This window comes from Phodopus roborovskii, unplaced genomic scaffold (genome assembly GCF_943737965.1).
Source record: "Phodopus roborovskii unplaced genomic scaffold, PHOROB, whole genome shotgun sequence".
NCBI classification, from domain to species: domain Eukaryota; kingdom Metazoa; phylum Chordata; class Mammalia; order Rodentia; family Cricetidae; genus Phodopus; species Phodopus roborovskii.
Window position 1 is genome coordinate 14149440 of NW_026126563.1, and position 15779 is coordinate 14165218.

Genomic DNA, 15779 nt, shown 5'->3' on the forward strand with positions numbered 1-15779 from the left:
CCAACATTACTGTAAACATCCCCTTACTCCTTTGAACATCTGGCTTTAGTGAGACAACGCCTTCCCCCTTTAATTCCATCCCCTTAACTCATCTAACTAAGACGGGACAGGAATTGCGTTAGTCAGGCTGTGTGTGGGGGCTGTCTTAAAACCCCCATAAAATCGCTCCAGAGAGCAGTCAGTAGAAACGGCCTCATATCCGTGTGCCTTGTGCAGTCTCTGCAGCGTGTCCTCTTTCTCCTGTCTTTGTGTTCGGTGTTTATTATTTCTGGCATGTGGGTTGGCATACTATATCTCATGCCTAAAGGGTTATTTTATACAGTTTTCCAGCATCTTGGATAAAAATAAGAGCTACTTACTGGTAGGAATTGGCATGCCCAACTCCTTGAGAAGTGACTGATGCCCAGTTGCATAACCTGGAAGGACGCCAGTGGTCAATAGATGTGGCTGGGTCTTGAAGTCAGTGGTGGACAGCTGGGTTATTTTGGAGGGGGTCGCCGTTGAGGGCACACAAGCAATGAATGTGTGAGGTAGCTGTGTAACCAAACATTTACATTCCAAATATTTGGAAACATCCGAGCACTCTAGTTGTAGTTGTATGAAAGACGGGTCCTAGTCTTAGTCTCCGCGGGGGTGGGGTGGGGGTGGGGGTGTATAGAGGTGCCAGGTGTGTGAGGAGCCCCATGTGGGCACCTGAGCAGCACGTGGTCCCACAGTCAGGGGAGATGCCTTGCGGGGTTGTGTTTGAGTTGGCCACGAAGGAAAGTGTATGCTGACCAAAAGGGACGGGTGTCCTTGTCCTGCGGTTTCCTAGTGATGAAAAACACAGCTCCAGTCCCACTGCCGTCCTCAGGCCCCAGGGCTCCCCGATGTTCCACAGTGGAAGTCTAAACACTTAACCTTACTTCCCCTCCAGCACCTGTCACCACTCTTCCACATTCTGTCCCTGAATTCAGCTGTCCCGTGCCTCATATGACCGCAACATACTGATCCTTTTGTGTCTGGTTTATTTCATTTATCACAATAGATTAAAGGCAATCCATCTTGTGGCACGTCCCAGTATTTTCCTTAGTTTTAAGGCTGAAGAATCTCCCATTGCATGTTGTGTGCCTGCCACGTTGTTTCCTCATTCACCCACCAGCGCACGGTTATTGGGGTGGTACCCACTGTTGCTGGGGTGTTTGCCGGGAGCACTGGTGCACAAGCATCTATCCAAGCCCTTGCTTTCGGGAGCGAGAATGGCTGGAACTGCTCCTCTGCTATTCTTGCAGTGTTTCAGAAAGGTTAAAGTGATGTAAGACTTGTGTTACCAGAATAGAATGTCACTTAGGGATGGAATAGCAGTCTCAGTAGAAGAACTGATAGGCTAAGTTCTGTCTAGGTCTCACCCGTAAGTACCAAGTCCCTCCTGTTTTCAGACAGGGGTGGGTATGTGAAAGCTCCAAACTGCCAACTGCAACTGCGATGTGCGTGGAAGGTTGGCGGTCGGAGCCTGTTCTTCGGAGTGTGTGGCGTTGATGCTGTGTGTTTTAGGTGTGGCTTAGATGCCAGCCCTCTCTGTGTCTCTCAGCACGGGCCTTAGCCACTGTTCTGTTGCTAATGCCATGACCACAGAAACTCTTACGAAAGCAAGCATTTAGTTGAGGGGCTTGGTTACAGTTTCAGAGGGTGCGTGAGCCTGTGGTTACCATGGAGGGAAGCATTGGCAGCAGGCAGGCACGGGGCAGGGGAGAAGCCGAGAGCATCACATCCTTACCCATGGGCAGCAGAGGGAGGGAAAGGAGCGACAGAGAGATGCAGACCGGTCCTGGAGGACCCCTCCTCCGGTAAAACCACGCCTAACCCTTCCAAACAGTTTATCATCTGACTAAGCGTGCGAATATGTGAGCCTTTGGGGACACATTTTCATCCAAACCATGACATCGTTTGGCCCTGTGAGAATGTCTTGGGTTGGAGAGATGACTGGGTCAGTTAAGTGCTAGCTGCATTGGATGTGTCTGATCCCCAGCACCCACCTTTCTAACCCGCTGGGTGCAGCAGGGTGCAGCAGGGAAGTGGCAACGGTGATGATGGTGACGACAGTGACTCCTGTCGTTGGCTTCTGGTCTCCACATGCACATGTGTACCCGTGACCATATAGGCCACACACAAGAACACAAGAATGTTCTCAGGCCATCAAGATGGCTAAATGGGTAGAAAGTGCTTGCCCCAAGCCTAATGACCCTCCTTCAGTCCTTGGGACCCATATGGGGATGGGAGGGTCCCCTCCTGCAACTTGTCCTCTAATCGCCACGTGTGCTGTGGTATGCATACCCACACACATACATAACTGTAGCGAAGGTCTAATGGAAAAGAATTCTCAGTGATCTGAGGAAGACCTCAGGCTAGGGCAGCAGACATCCTCCTCCTGGTTTACTGGGACCTCAGCACTTCACTTCCCTGGGCCTCTGTCCTGGATCCACAGTGACTGATTGGTGACAGAGACTATCACACACTCCCTTCTGGTGCTGACATACCATTGCTGAGGTAGATGCAGCCGTTTTGGATTGGTGCAGCTCCCGCCCTGCACCCAGGGCGTTTGCGTAGCTGGGAATGGATGGCTTCTTTTGAACCCTCTTCCTACCAGGAATCTTCTGACATCCTGTCGCCTCGGCACCCCCAGCTCTCTGCAAACCGTGTGTGCTCCTGGGTCCCTTCGACGGCTGCCATGGCCTTGTGCTCTGCTTACCTAGGCATTCTGGTGCTTAAGTAAGAAGACAGAAGAGCAGGCAGTTTTACTCCATTGCAATACAAGGCCAAGCCCAAACCTGGTAAAACAGGAACAGGCGTGTGTAGGGTGGGTGCTGCTCAGGAGCTGAGAGGACAATGCCCCAAAGGGACAGTCACTTCATTACGACAGTGCTGAAGCTAGACATGACGTTTGCTGATGAAGCGAGGGGAATGTGACTAATCTCCAGGGTGGGACTCGGGTGACCCGTAGCAAGTATCAGCCACCCTTCAAGGTACAGATCAGCTCCCAACTCCTCATGTTTTCCCACAATCCTAAGAGAGGTGATCCTGATTTCTCTGAGTGTTCTAAAAGCACCATGGTGCCCCTCCTTTAGAACTGCTGTCACCATAAGCGCTACAGCTATGGGACTCTGTGTGTGTGTGTGTGTGTGTGTGTGTGTGTGTGTGTGTGTGTGTACGCGCACGCTCTTCCTCGTACATCCCTGCTGGCTTGTGATGGTAGAAGGCCAGTGAGTATGTGTGCAGGCTGCCTCATGAATTCCTGTTCCCCACACTCTCTTCTTCCCTAGACCTCTGTTATGCAGCACTCTGAAGACAGGGTCTTCAAGTAGCTTGTACTCTGTGACAAGAACTGACCATTTTATTACATGTGAGACCGTCTCCTCCCAGTAGCGCAAGGACCCAGATGCTCCCTGTGCCAAAGATCTCTGGAAACACCAGCCTGCTAGAAAGAGTTGAATCCACAGGGTGGGCTCAGCGGGATGGTGCTATCTTTTGGACATAACTTGTGTCTTTTCCCTGGAGACCATGGGAATGCATTCTGATGTCTTGCAGTTTGCCAGGGAGCCACCGGTGACATGGATGGGGCACAACTCGTCTTTAAAGAAGTCCAGAAGCTGTTCAAGAGGAAAAACAACCAGATTGAACAGTTCTCAGTCAAAAAGGTAATTCTGTCAGGGCCTGTCAGTCATTACCTGTGATGGAAGGCTGGCACTAACACCTGCCTGGCTAAGCCCTATGCAGGATTCACATTCAGTGTGTTATCTTTCTCCTGTAGCCTTATCTCCTGAGGAGAAAGGCTGCACATAAGTGAAGCAGGGTTGTTTTGGTTGTTTGAGACATGCTGGGCCCTGGAAAGAGGAAGTCTCTGTCTGAAGTTCAGGTCACTTTAGAAGAGTTGGTGGAATCCCCTAGAGGCAGATGGCTCTGCGTCCCAGGATGGTGGCCACCTCACATTTAGATATAATGAAGACCAAAAGTGATGTTGTATTTATCAGTAGAGATTTGAGGACTACAGGTGAATGTCCCAGTTTTAGTATCTGTTTCTGATGCTAAGATTTGGCTGTATAACCTTGAGTGATTTCCTAGTTTGTCATAGTTTGATTTTTTTTCCTTCATGTAAAATGTTCTTTTACTCCATAAGGTCTTAAAAAGTTTAGCTAGCTTTTACGAAATGGATAGTTGATTTGTTGTGACATAAACTAAATTACAGGGGCTGCAGAGACAGCTCAGCTGTTAGTGCTTACTACTCTTGCAGCCGAAGACCCAAGTTTGGCTCCTAGTCAAACAGCACACCACTGAAATGCCAGGTCCAGACAATACAGCGCCACCTTCTGGCCTCGATAAGAACCTTCAGGCAAGTCTACCTATGCCTGTGCACTCGTGTGTGTGCATGCACTCAGGCACACACACAATTAGGAAATGTGGGGCTCGATACTAGGGTGCTTGCCCAGCATATAAAAGGCCTGAGTCTGGTTCTCCAGTACTAAAAAATAAATACATGCATACATAAAATTATATTATAATGCAGAGTGCAGCTGAGAGCTGTGGGGCTAGACAACAGTACCATGGTAGAAATGTGTTTGGACCACTAAGTTAGCCACCTAACTAGTGAGAATTCAGGGATTTAAACTGGATTGCATCTTTTTTCATCCCCACGTTCTCCAAACACAGACACATGAGACTTGGCTGAATAATGACTGTAAGTCACAGTCATGAATGTAGTTTTTAAAAAACGGCAAAGCATTTGTGATGTAGAGAGGCTTCCCATTTGCAGCCATTTGCATTGACCGTGCGCTGTGATGTGTCTCCAAAGACCAGCTTGTGTGTGAGTTTGCTTTTGATGATCAGGGCCTGATATTTTGAGAATTCCTTGTAGGCTGAGAGATTCCGGAAGCAAACCCCAACCAGAGCGCTTTGTGTGCTGGCATCCATCGAAGTTCTGTACTTGTGGAAAGCCCTTCCCAACTGCTCCTTCCCCAACCTGCAGAGGATGAGTCAAGGTGAGACATGCTCCATGCAGTCAGCTGATTGACCCGGGCCAGCTTCCCTCAGTCCCTCAGTCATGCAGCTGACTTGGAGAACACACGTCTGTCACGCTGTGGTAGATGGTCTGTCATCAGCGACAGGGCTAGGACACACTAGCGTGGACAGGTACACATGCCTGATGATGATGACATCCTTAGTAAGAGGCGTGCTAACTGGGCATGGTGACACGTGCCTCTGATCTTAGCACTTGGGAGGTGGGGGCAGGAGGATCAGTAGTTTAAGGTCATCCTTAGTGACATAGCGAACTCAAGAACAGGCTGAGCTACATGAGATCCCGTCTCAAAAGGCAAAACAAAAGAAAATGTCAAAAAGGAAAATTGTGCCAGCTGGACCACGTTGGTGGATGCTGTGAGCACACAGTTTTCCCAGAGGAAGCTCTTGTTTTCATGTAAGTGTGAGTCACACACATACATGAAGGGTTCAGGTAGTGTCTGGCTGGTTGAGCTGGGGGCAGTATGCACAGCTGGTGTCTGTACAGGACATTTGCAGGATCCCACTAACTTCCGTGTGTTCCTTCTCCGTCAGTCCCGACCTCATTGCAGTCACTGTTCTGAGTTCTGTGTCCGGAGGTTACTTGCCTGTCTCTGACCTGCTTTCTTCATGAAACATCATGTCTCTCTTTTGCCCCACAATAGCCTCTATTAGTAAACCGTTTCTTTCCCATGCTGAGTAGTGTCCCGCTGTGGACACATGCTGAGTAATGTCCCGCTGTGGACACATGCTGAGTAGTGTCCCGCTGTGGACACACATCAGAGCCCCTCGTTGCTTCTCTACCGTCCTCTTTGCCCGGCATTTGAGATGTGTTTTAAGCTGTCATGAGTAAAACTGCTATGACTTGTACATGAATCTCCAGGATAAATGTGTAGCCATGTAACTAAAAGCCTACATTTTTTTTTTGACCCATGTGTTTGAATATATGAAGGCTTTTATATAGGGAATCTTGGTAAAGCCATTTTTATTATAGTGGTAGGAAAATTCCCCCAGAGAGAAAAAATTTGATTGCTATGTCCAGTGGGACTCTGTTAATTACTACACAACTACTAGAAGCTTGAAAAACCTTAGTTTGAATGGTATCTTGTAGTTTACAAAATTGTTTGCTCGACACCACAACCCTCAGAGGTAGGGAAGGAAGGGAAGGCAGTACTGTTTAATAGCGAAGAAATAGGCCCAGATCAGGGTTGACTTGCCCTGTGATCGCAGGAGCTGGCATCACCGTGTGCCTGAATACCACATATGAAGTAGTAGAGGTTTCGCTGAGTGGCCTTCTACACAGCCTTGCCTTTCTGGGAGTTTGCAGAGGCTTGAATTACACAGCTGGAAGGACAGCTCCAAGAGAAAATCCTGGTGTGATAGCTCAACCTATGACCCAGTATTTGAGATTGCAGAATTAAGGCCAGCCCTGGCTGCATATAGAGACCCATGCTGACGGACAGACAGACATTTTAACCCCACGCTGTGTTCAGATGAAAACACGGACCTCTGAAGCAGTGCTTCCATGGAAGGTGTCTTTGGGGATCTATCCTGATGCGCTGCTCTTTCCTGAAAGAGGGTTACAGTAAGCAATTTGGACTTAGTCCGGAAATAGATGGGAAGGCCCTGCAGGGAGTTCTTCAGATTTTGTGCAGCCACGCCTGACTGAATATGGGTTTATTATTAAATCTCAGATTGTGTTTTTTGAGACAAGACTTTCTTGCAGGCACACTCTGTCTCTCTCTGTGCCTTTGCACATGCATGCCGTGTGTGTGCATGTGCTCATGTACATGTATGTTGCATACATGTACATGTGTGCTTGGAGGCCAGGAGATGTCCTTGGGTGTTATAACCCCAGAACTGTACCTGTCTCCATCCCCAGGTACTGGGATTACCACACCTGCTACCGTGCATGGCCTTTTCTGTGGATTCTGGGGGAATTAAATGATGGGTCTTTGCAAGCACTTTAACCAAATGAGCTCTCTTCCCAACTCAACTTTTATTTCTTTAAAACAAAAACATCTCACCCTAATGGTCAAATGCATTGTTTTGAGACTCCCTCATATAAACTTGCCTAGAGAGTCTATTGCATGGCACCTGTGCTTGGGGTAATGCAGAGTTTTATATTAATAGACTTTTTAAAAGGTTTGAGATTTTCAGCAGAATTGGTCACGAAGTCAAGAACACCCCCCCACACACACATACACAACCTTCCTTCACACTCTGTGACCCCCTCACACAACATCCCATACAGAACAGTGTGGTGCGTTTGTTGTCACAGATGGCTTGGCATTATACAGTAAAGCACAGAGGTGTGGGCTCCCGCTGCGCATCCTGCCAGTGCTCACTCACCTAGTGTCTTACAGGAGAATTCTGTCGCTGCCCTAAGCATCCTCTCCCCCAGCTCCTCACCTTCTTTCTTCCCGACTTCTGGTAATTGCTGGTACTTTTCTGTCTGTACAGTTTGTCTCTTCCAGAACATCATGTAGTTGGAAAGATTAGCTCCCTTCTCCTAGTGGAAAGGTGGGGTCTTCACGGGTTGATGTTTTTGCTGTGGAGATGACTCAGTCAGTAGAGTGCTCAATGTGTAGGCATGAGAAGCTGAATTTCACCTTCAGAAACCACATTACCAGGAAATACTATAGTGCGGCATACTTGTTATCCACAGGGACACATGCATCTCTGGCCACACTAACCACATTGCCAAGTTCCGGGCCCCTGAGAGACCCATCTTAGCAAACAAGGACAGCTGTGTCTGAGGAATGGCACTGAAGGTTTATCTCTGGCCTTCACACATGTGCAACTGAACATACAGTGCACATACACGCATGAGTGTACATTCACACACGACTACGCATACACACAAGTGCACACACACACACACACACACGAGTACACCTGCATATATGAGTGCATACACATGAGTACACACACACACACACACACACACTAGTGCACCTGAACACACAGAGAAAGGTTGGTATTTTTGCTCTTTCTTGGCTAAGGAGAGTCATCAGTGAATGAGCAATGGGTACCTTCTGAATTTGGGGGCTAAAGTATAAACTAAACTTGGTGACACTGAGGTCCTAAGTGGGTGTCTTCCCTTCCTTCCCCTCTCTTCAAGCTTGCCATGAAGTGGACGATCCATCTGTCGTTGGATTGAAGCATTTGCTCCTTGGTGCCATACACAAATGTCTAGGAAACTCAGAAGATGCTGTTCAGGTAAGCATGTTGTTATGGCTCCAGTAAAACAAACTGTGCCTCCCTGCATGTGTGCCTGTGTGGGAGGCAGGTGAGAGAGCAGCATCCACAACCTCCGTCGCTGTGGTAGGCCCTTGTGCACTGTATTTAAGTAATGGTGTTTTCAGACGCCGGGAGGACAAGGTGGTCAATGTGATGCTCTTAACCTAACTACAGGTTCTTAGAGTTCTCTGCTCTGTGCTGTTTATCAAGGATGATAGTATCAGCTTGGGAGGAGAGACAACAAGGAAGCTGACCGAGCAGAAAGCCCTCACAGCCAAGGGCAGGGATGTCTGGTGTGGGTGCTAGACTGCTCGTGTCCTCTCCTCCCAACTATTTATGATAACAGAGGGTTGCCCAGGGCTGGAAGAGAGACTTGAAAAGTTGTTGCCTTAGGCTTACAAGTTCGGGAGCTGTCTGACCCTGTGGGAGAGTACCTGAGCTTTGAAGGGAGGTGTTTTGTTTCGTTTTTTTCTTTAGCTCAGTTTTAGGCTGTGGGGAAGAGGAGTATCTTAGGGAGTAAACAGAGTTCCCTCGGGAAGCAGAAAAGAAGTCAGAAAGGAAGAGGATATCCCCTCCATAGATACGCCCCAGTCACTCAATCCTGTCATCAGCTGCACCTCCCAAACCCCACTGGACCGTGAATTCATCAGCTGATGGCTTCAGCAACGGGAAGCATCCTGATGATCCAGTCCTTCCTCACAAATGCTGAGCTGGAGGCCAGGCCTTTGGTGTGTGTTTGAGAATCGGCCATTATTTGCCAATGTAGCTGGAGGGGTTTCTTTTTTAAACTAAGGTTTTGTTCATTGCTGTTTTGGTACTAGGAACTGAATTCTGGGCTTCACTCGCCTTAAATTTGCTTTCTACTGTGGGGCTACACCCCAGCCAGTTAGTTTAAAAAATAAAAACTAGAATAAAGTAAGCAGTATTACATTGCCTACTTTTTGAAATAGTTTCATGTAGACATAGCCTTTAAACCATAGGATATTAATATATTCATGTTGAATTTGTAATTACTCTTTCAATTTGATTTATCTTAGTTATTACATAACTCTAAACAGCTGTTTTAGATTGCATAGTTAGGTAGTGGAAAGATGTTTGTTAGGAGGGGGACATTGACCTGTGTGTGTTTTAGATACTAACGTGGGGATGTTTAGACTTTTGTAGCAGATAAAGAGTTCCTTCTGATCAATACAAGTTGGTGTGTTGGCTGGAAGAATCAGCAGCATGAGTTAGATTGCTGATGGCCAGTGTGTTTGTGTCCTAGGGAACCTGGTTGTAAGTGGCCAGTGTGTTTGTGTCCTAGGGAACCTCCCCCCCTTGTGTGGATGGGCTTCTAAGGTACAAATGGGAATGCAGAGGCAGGAAGGCATTTCCATTGTTACAGGGCGTGGTTGTAGACTGGGAAAGTCATAGCGAGAGGGTACAGTTAGTCTCAGAAAGACAGGTATCAGCTTCCTCTTGTCCACAGGTCCTAGTTGAATGCACCGAATCATTTGTGTTTAGATGACATGATGCAGAAGTGAAAGCATGTAGGGGGCATACAGCCCATGGGAACTGATGGGAGGAGGGAAGGGTCCGTGGGAACTGATGGGAGGAGGGAAGGGTCCATGAGAACTGATGGGAGGAGGGAAGGGTCCGTGGGAACTGATGGGAGGAGGGAAGGGTCCATGGGAACTGATGGGAAGAGGGAAGGGGAGGGCCCGCTGGGGATGGGGGAGTTAAAAATACACTGTGCACTTGCATGGAGGTGGCCTTATGTAACTCAGTAAAATGAAAGTGGGAAGAAATAAAGATAAGTAAAGAGGAAAAAATTAGATCTAGAAAGAGAAAAACCCTCCTTTCTTGCCCCCCGGGGGCCATGATGAGCCTTAACACCAAGAAGGAAATGAATTCTTTCCAGTAACATTTGTGTGACTCTTTAGTTCTTCCAGCGTGCTGCTAAAGATGAGCTGAGTCGTCAGAATAACTTGTATGTCCAGCCATATGCGTGCTACGAGCTGGGCTGTCTCCTACTAGGCAGGCCAGAGGTAAGAGTTCTTCCTGTGTTCGTAGTCTCCAGCAGCCAGAGTACACACAGCAGCACCGAGCACTCCTCACTTACACCCAACTTCCTGGTTTGCTTTTCTTGGTCTCCTGGGTGAGTCCAGGAGACTGACATCCGTTGATGCTAATGTTTTTAAAGAGGCAACAATGGCTTCACTGGAATTTGAATTATTGATGTAACTTTGCATACAAAGCCTCCTTTGTGGGAAGGACTGTTGTCTTTCTCCGAGTGGTGTGATATGGTATGGTAGAGCTCTGTCATGCCTACCATATATCCTACTGTGTGCTACTAGTTACCAAAGCACAACCCCATTTCCTAGTCCACACAGTGGGCAAACCCAGCTTGCTAATTTACCGAGAGTTATATATAGTGAGAATAAGATGACACATGTGAGTCCGTTAAAATTGCTACCACATCTTACATGTAATTTGACAGCTACCATGTATTAACTAAGGTGCTTGGGAGATGGCTCAGTTAGTGAAGGACTTGCCTCTCAAGTGTGAGGCCTGAATTCGGATCCCCAGAGTCATATAAAAATCAAGTGTGGCCGCACTTGTCTATGACCCCAGTGCCAAGAGATGGGACCCAGAGCCGGAGGGAGGCTCCCAGGAAGCTGCCTGGCCTCCAAGTGAAAGACCACTGAGAGAAACTGTCTCAAAGAAAAATTGGAAGACACCTGAGGGCACCCCAGGTCATCCTCTGATCTCTGTACCCTGTACAGAGAATCCTGCCCCTAGCGCGGGCGCACACACACACACACACACCAAGATGTGCATGTTAGCAAATGGTAACAGGATTTTTTATTTGTTTGTTCTTTGAGTCTTTTTACCAAAACAACAACAAAAAAGTATCACACATTTGGATTGAAATTTGAAGCATTGCACCCTTTATTGTAATACTTCTCAAGCAGTCTTATCTTAGTATAAATGGACAGCAGTGTCTTCCGCTGGTGTTGGGCATGTCATCTCCAGCTGAGCCCTTTGCGTGTTGTTACTTTTAGTTGTTTAGGGAGAATTTCAGCCTGTAACACTTGCTGAAATTGTTGCCTTTTGTTGGCAACAACAAATGTTGGACCAGGAAAACTTGCTTGTCAAGTGATGCCTTAAGTGTAAACTAAAAAGTGTTTTTACATTAGCGAAAAGTAGCCCTTGTACTTGGCGCCCCCCTTGTGTCTCCTATGGAATGTTCTGGTTGTGTGTCCTCCACTGGTATGCAGACATAGATTAAGACACAGTATGTTTTTCTTATTTTCACAGACTGTAGGAAGAGGCAGAACTCTACTCCTTCAGGCAAAGGTAAAAGACAAAAACCCCCCACCCAATCCACCTTAATCTCATGGCTGTTATCACCCTATTTTCTTACACCTGGGTCTGAATTCAGGAAAATATGGAAGTGTTGATCCATGTGTCAGTCATTCTGAAGAGAAACCGTTGCTAAGCAAATCCATGAACACTTGGCTTTGAAGGGGAATCTCCAAGATTAGGATAAATTACTATAGAATCATTCCTCCTGTTTATAAGTGCTCTAGTTTTAGTGTGGTTTTTTTGTTTGTTTTGTTTTGTTTTAAGATTTACTTCTTTATTATATATAGTGTTTTGTCTGCATGTATCCCTGAAGGCCAGAAGAGGGCACCAGATCTCATTACAGATGGTTGGGAGCCACCATGTAATTACAGGGGATTGACCTCAGGACCTCTGGAAGACCAGCTAGTGTTCTTAACCACTGAGACATCTCTCTAGCCCAAGTTTTGGTGCTTTGATAGGGAAAATAAATTTTATTATTCTGATTTTTAAATAGGCCTTGTACACTCCTGGGCTCCAGTAAGACCCCCTGCTTTCCGACTAGATGGGGCTTCAGTCTTACACCAGCATATCTAGCTCCAGGAACAACTAACTTTTGATTTCATAGATATGTTTTTAAAATATTTGGTATTTTTATTATATATGAGTGTGTGTGTATGAGTGTTTTTAAAATATTTAACATTTTTATTTTATGTATGTAAGTATTTTGCCTGAGTGTATATACGTGTACCACATACATGGCTGGTACCTTCCATGGCTGGTACCCTCCAAGCCCAGAAGAAGGTGCCCGATGTCTGGAATTGGAGTTAAGGGTGGCTGTAGAATGTCTTATCAATAGCTTGAGTCTAACTTAAGATTAGTATTTCAAGAACAGCGTGTGGGAATTTTTCCAGCCACCCATCCTTTGAAGCGCTAGGATTGCAGGCTTGGGCCACCAGTCTCTAACAGTTTTAAACACTGCCTGAGTGTTAGGGAGTAAGAATAGCAAGTGGGCGCGGTCCCCTGTAAGAGGTAGGGAATTATTCTACGGGTGTAAAATGTAGTGTGTATCATCCCGTGACACCGTGGGGACAAGCTAACAGTCCACAATCATCTTTATCTGCCCCTCCCAGGAGGACTTTTCTGGCTACGACTTTGAAAACCGACTGCACGTCCGCATCCATGCTGCTCTGGCCTCCCTGAGAGAACTGGTCCCTCAGTGAGAAACTCCGAGTGACCACTCTGTCCCCTCCACCCAGGGCCAGCACTTTGAAGGCAGTGGCGAAAGCCCCTTTGAAGACCAGCGTTTCTTCTGGAGACCATCTGTGCCAGGGATGGCTTTCCCGGGTGTGGCTGACATATTAAAGATCCCTCTTTTAAACATGTAGCTCTGGGGTAATAAAGATGTTGAAAATGATAAAACTAACCAACCTGGGAGAGGGTTAAGTGACCTTGTTCAAACATTTTAGTTTTGTGATTTATTATTTTTAAAATAAAATCAGACTAAATATTCACCCTGTGACCTTGTAGGAGCACCTACATTGAGCATAGATTGAATGGACTCAGTGTGAACTTTACCACGCATAGCATATCTTTTGTGTTTAGATAAAATTTAAAGAGTTTTCTAGTGTTTTACTTTACCCTGGAAATATTCCTATGACAGTTGTGGCACAAACATTCCTGGCTGGGCCTGGTAGCACACACTTAGTCCCAGCACACAGGAGGCAGAGGAAGGCAGGATCTCTGCGGGGGTGGGGGGGAGATTCTTACCCCTGTTTTACATGCAGTGACACTCAGGTACGACAATGGCAGCTGGCTTACTATGGTCAGTTACTCGTAATTCATGGGGCATTGGCTAGAGTGCAGAACTCAGGACCATAAACTGGATACTGTTTTTATATGAAACATGTTAATAACCTGAAACTCCATGCATACCTTTTCAAAAATAAAATGCTCCATCCACAGCTCAAGTTGCATCAACAATATTCATCCTCTGTGGCAGAGAGGAGCTCCATCAATAAAATGCTTGCCACACAGGACCAGAGTTCCTGTCCCAGTACCCACATAAAACAACAACAAAGCTAGGCATCCTCAGCACAGATTAGCCCTAGTGCCTGGGGAGCAGAGGCCGGAGGATCCCTTGAGCTCCTCACTGGCAAGGAAGTCTTACTGAAACTGAGTTCCAGGGTCAGTGAGAGACTCTGCCTCAAAGAAATCAGGTGGAGAGTGTTAGACGAAGGCCTGAAGAAGACTTACACACCCCACACACATCCCTACATTGTCTGCACAGGTTCTCAAGATGGAGACAGCAAAACGGGAGCAGAGGGCAGCTTACCTTCACAATCAGGAGAACGCTGCCATCCTACCAGAGAACCAAATCTCTAGCTGAAAATGGTCTGACTAGCTCTTAGAAACCATGTAGCATGGCGGTTCTCAAGGTGTGTCCCCTTTGGAGGTTCGGACAACCCTGCATGTCAATATTTACATTCTGATTCATAACAGTAGCAAGATTACAGTTATGAAACAGCAACAAAATCATTTTATAGTGTGGGGGGGGGGCGGCCATCACAACATGAGGAAATAACTGTACTAAAGGGCCGGAGCTTAACGAGGCTGAGAACCATTGTGTTAACATATCTCACCTGAGGATATTTGGTAGTGCTCTACCTGCAGGGTTGTATGTTGCCAGGTTTGAATAGCTCTCCTCTTAACTTAGGTGACTGGATATTATAAGAAGAACTCACAGTTATATTTTAACTTTTCATTGCTGAGCTTTACTGACAGATTGGGTTTTCTGTGCCCCGTACTGCACAGCTGTGGTTGTGAATAAATACCTCGGTCACTCTTAAATCTCTGCCTAATTTGCCTCAGTCATCTTTAAGTTTGTAAGTCCTCATTGAACTCACGGTTTTCATTTTAGAGTATAATTCATTTACGTATCCTAATGTCTGAAACCCCAAGTTTGTGTGATGCCATGTTTGTTTGTTTGTTTGTTTTGAGACAGGGTTTCTCTGTGTAGCCTGACTGCCCTGGAACTAGTAGACGAGGCTGGCCCCAAACTCACAAAGATCTGCCTGTTTCTGTTTCCTGAATGATGAGATTAAAGATGTGCACCACCATACCTGGCTTGTGATACCAAAACAGGAGCAAATCAGCTAGAATGTTGTCAGATTTTACTTTACTCAACCTGATATGGAAAGATGGGTATCTTAATCTGCCACTGAAGGGTGGGGTGTCCTTTAATGGTAGAGAAGTTGGTGTGTCAGAGCCCTGGGTTCTCTTAACGCCCCCCCCAAATATTTAATCTTGTTTGAGAAAGTAGTATCTATGATTGAAGTCCTTCCTCACGGACACTGTCATTACCTGCTCCTTAGCCCTGTGCCAGACACTTTTGATTAAACTGTTGCTGAAGTATCTATGTCAACATCCTGCTGTTCTCTTATGGAGTGAAAGATGTCAACCCTGCATTCAGTGGCTGAGTACATTCAAGATGCTCAGGGGAGTGTTGGGGGCGATCAGAAAGGAGAAATTGGTGGCCCCAAATACCGGAACCCTGGTAACTGGAGGGAAGAATTTCTTAAGTTTTAGAACTGTGAATGTTACTATGCATTCCCTTGCTTTAGTGTGTGGAAATGACTCTGTCAGGACCACAGAGCTTTTGAGGTACTTGCTGTAGTTTTTCTTCTTTAGTTCAAAGCCTTCCAAGATATTACTCTATCTTCAAAAGTTAAAGTCCTATACTTTCAAATTAAATAAATTATAGATTTATAGATTACTTTAAAATTGTTTATATTTCTGCCATTGAGATTTCCAGTTTCAACTGTTCTATGACACAGGCTCTCCAGTGGACCTTCCAGTGTGTAAATATCAAACATTTTTATATTAGATATTAGATTGTACCTTTGATGACTGAATGGAAATTTTATGTATGCTAAATACATTTTTTTTTAATAATTTGGTGGATTTGGAGGCATGGTCTAGTGATGACAATGTATTGCGTATTTTTCTGGATGATGTAGTTAAGATTTTTATCTTTATGGAGTTAAGTATCTTTTTTATTTTAATGCACAGTAGGTAAGTTTTCTGAGTAAAGAATTATAACTTTCAGATGTCAGAGAAGATTAGAATATTTATTGTCATGGAATTTATAAACCCATTAATTGCTGAGTTTGCATGTTTTCTAT

General features: G+C 46.0%; 1 protein-coding gene across 1 annotated transcript in view; it reads left to right on the forward strand.

Annotated features, from left to right (window-relative positions):
* The window catches only part of Ttc39c (tetratricopeptide repeat domain 39C), a 67758-nt gene extending 54649 nt beyond the window's left edge, over window positions 1-13109 (forward strand). Inside the window, exons 9-14 of the mRNA XM_051201987.1 lie at window positions 3565-3674; window positions 4889-5012; window positions 8153-8250; window positions 10194-10298; window positions 11572-11610; window positions 12729-13109. Coding sequence (XP_051057944.1) covers window positions 3565-3674; window positions 4889-5012; window positions 8153-8250; window positions 10194-10298; window positions 11572-11610; window positions 12729-12818 — 566 coding nt within the window. The 3' untranslated portion in view covers window positions 12819-13109. The remainder of the gene's footprint in view (window positions 1-3564; window positions 3675-4888; window positions 5013-8152; window positions 8251-10193; window positions 10299-11571; window positions 11611-12728) is intronic.
* The last annotated feature ends 2670 nt before the right edge of the window (window positions 13110-15779 follow it).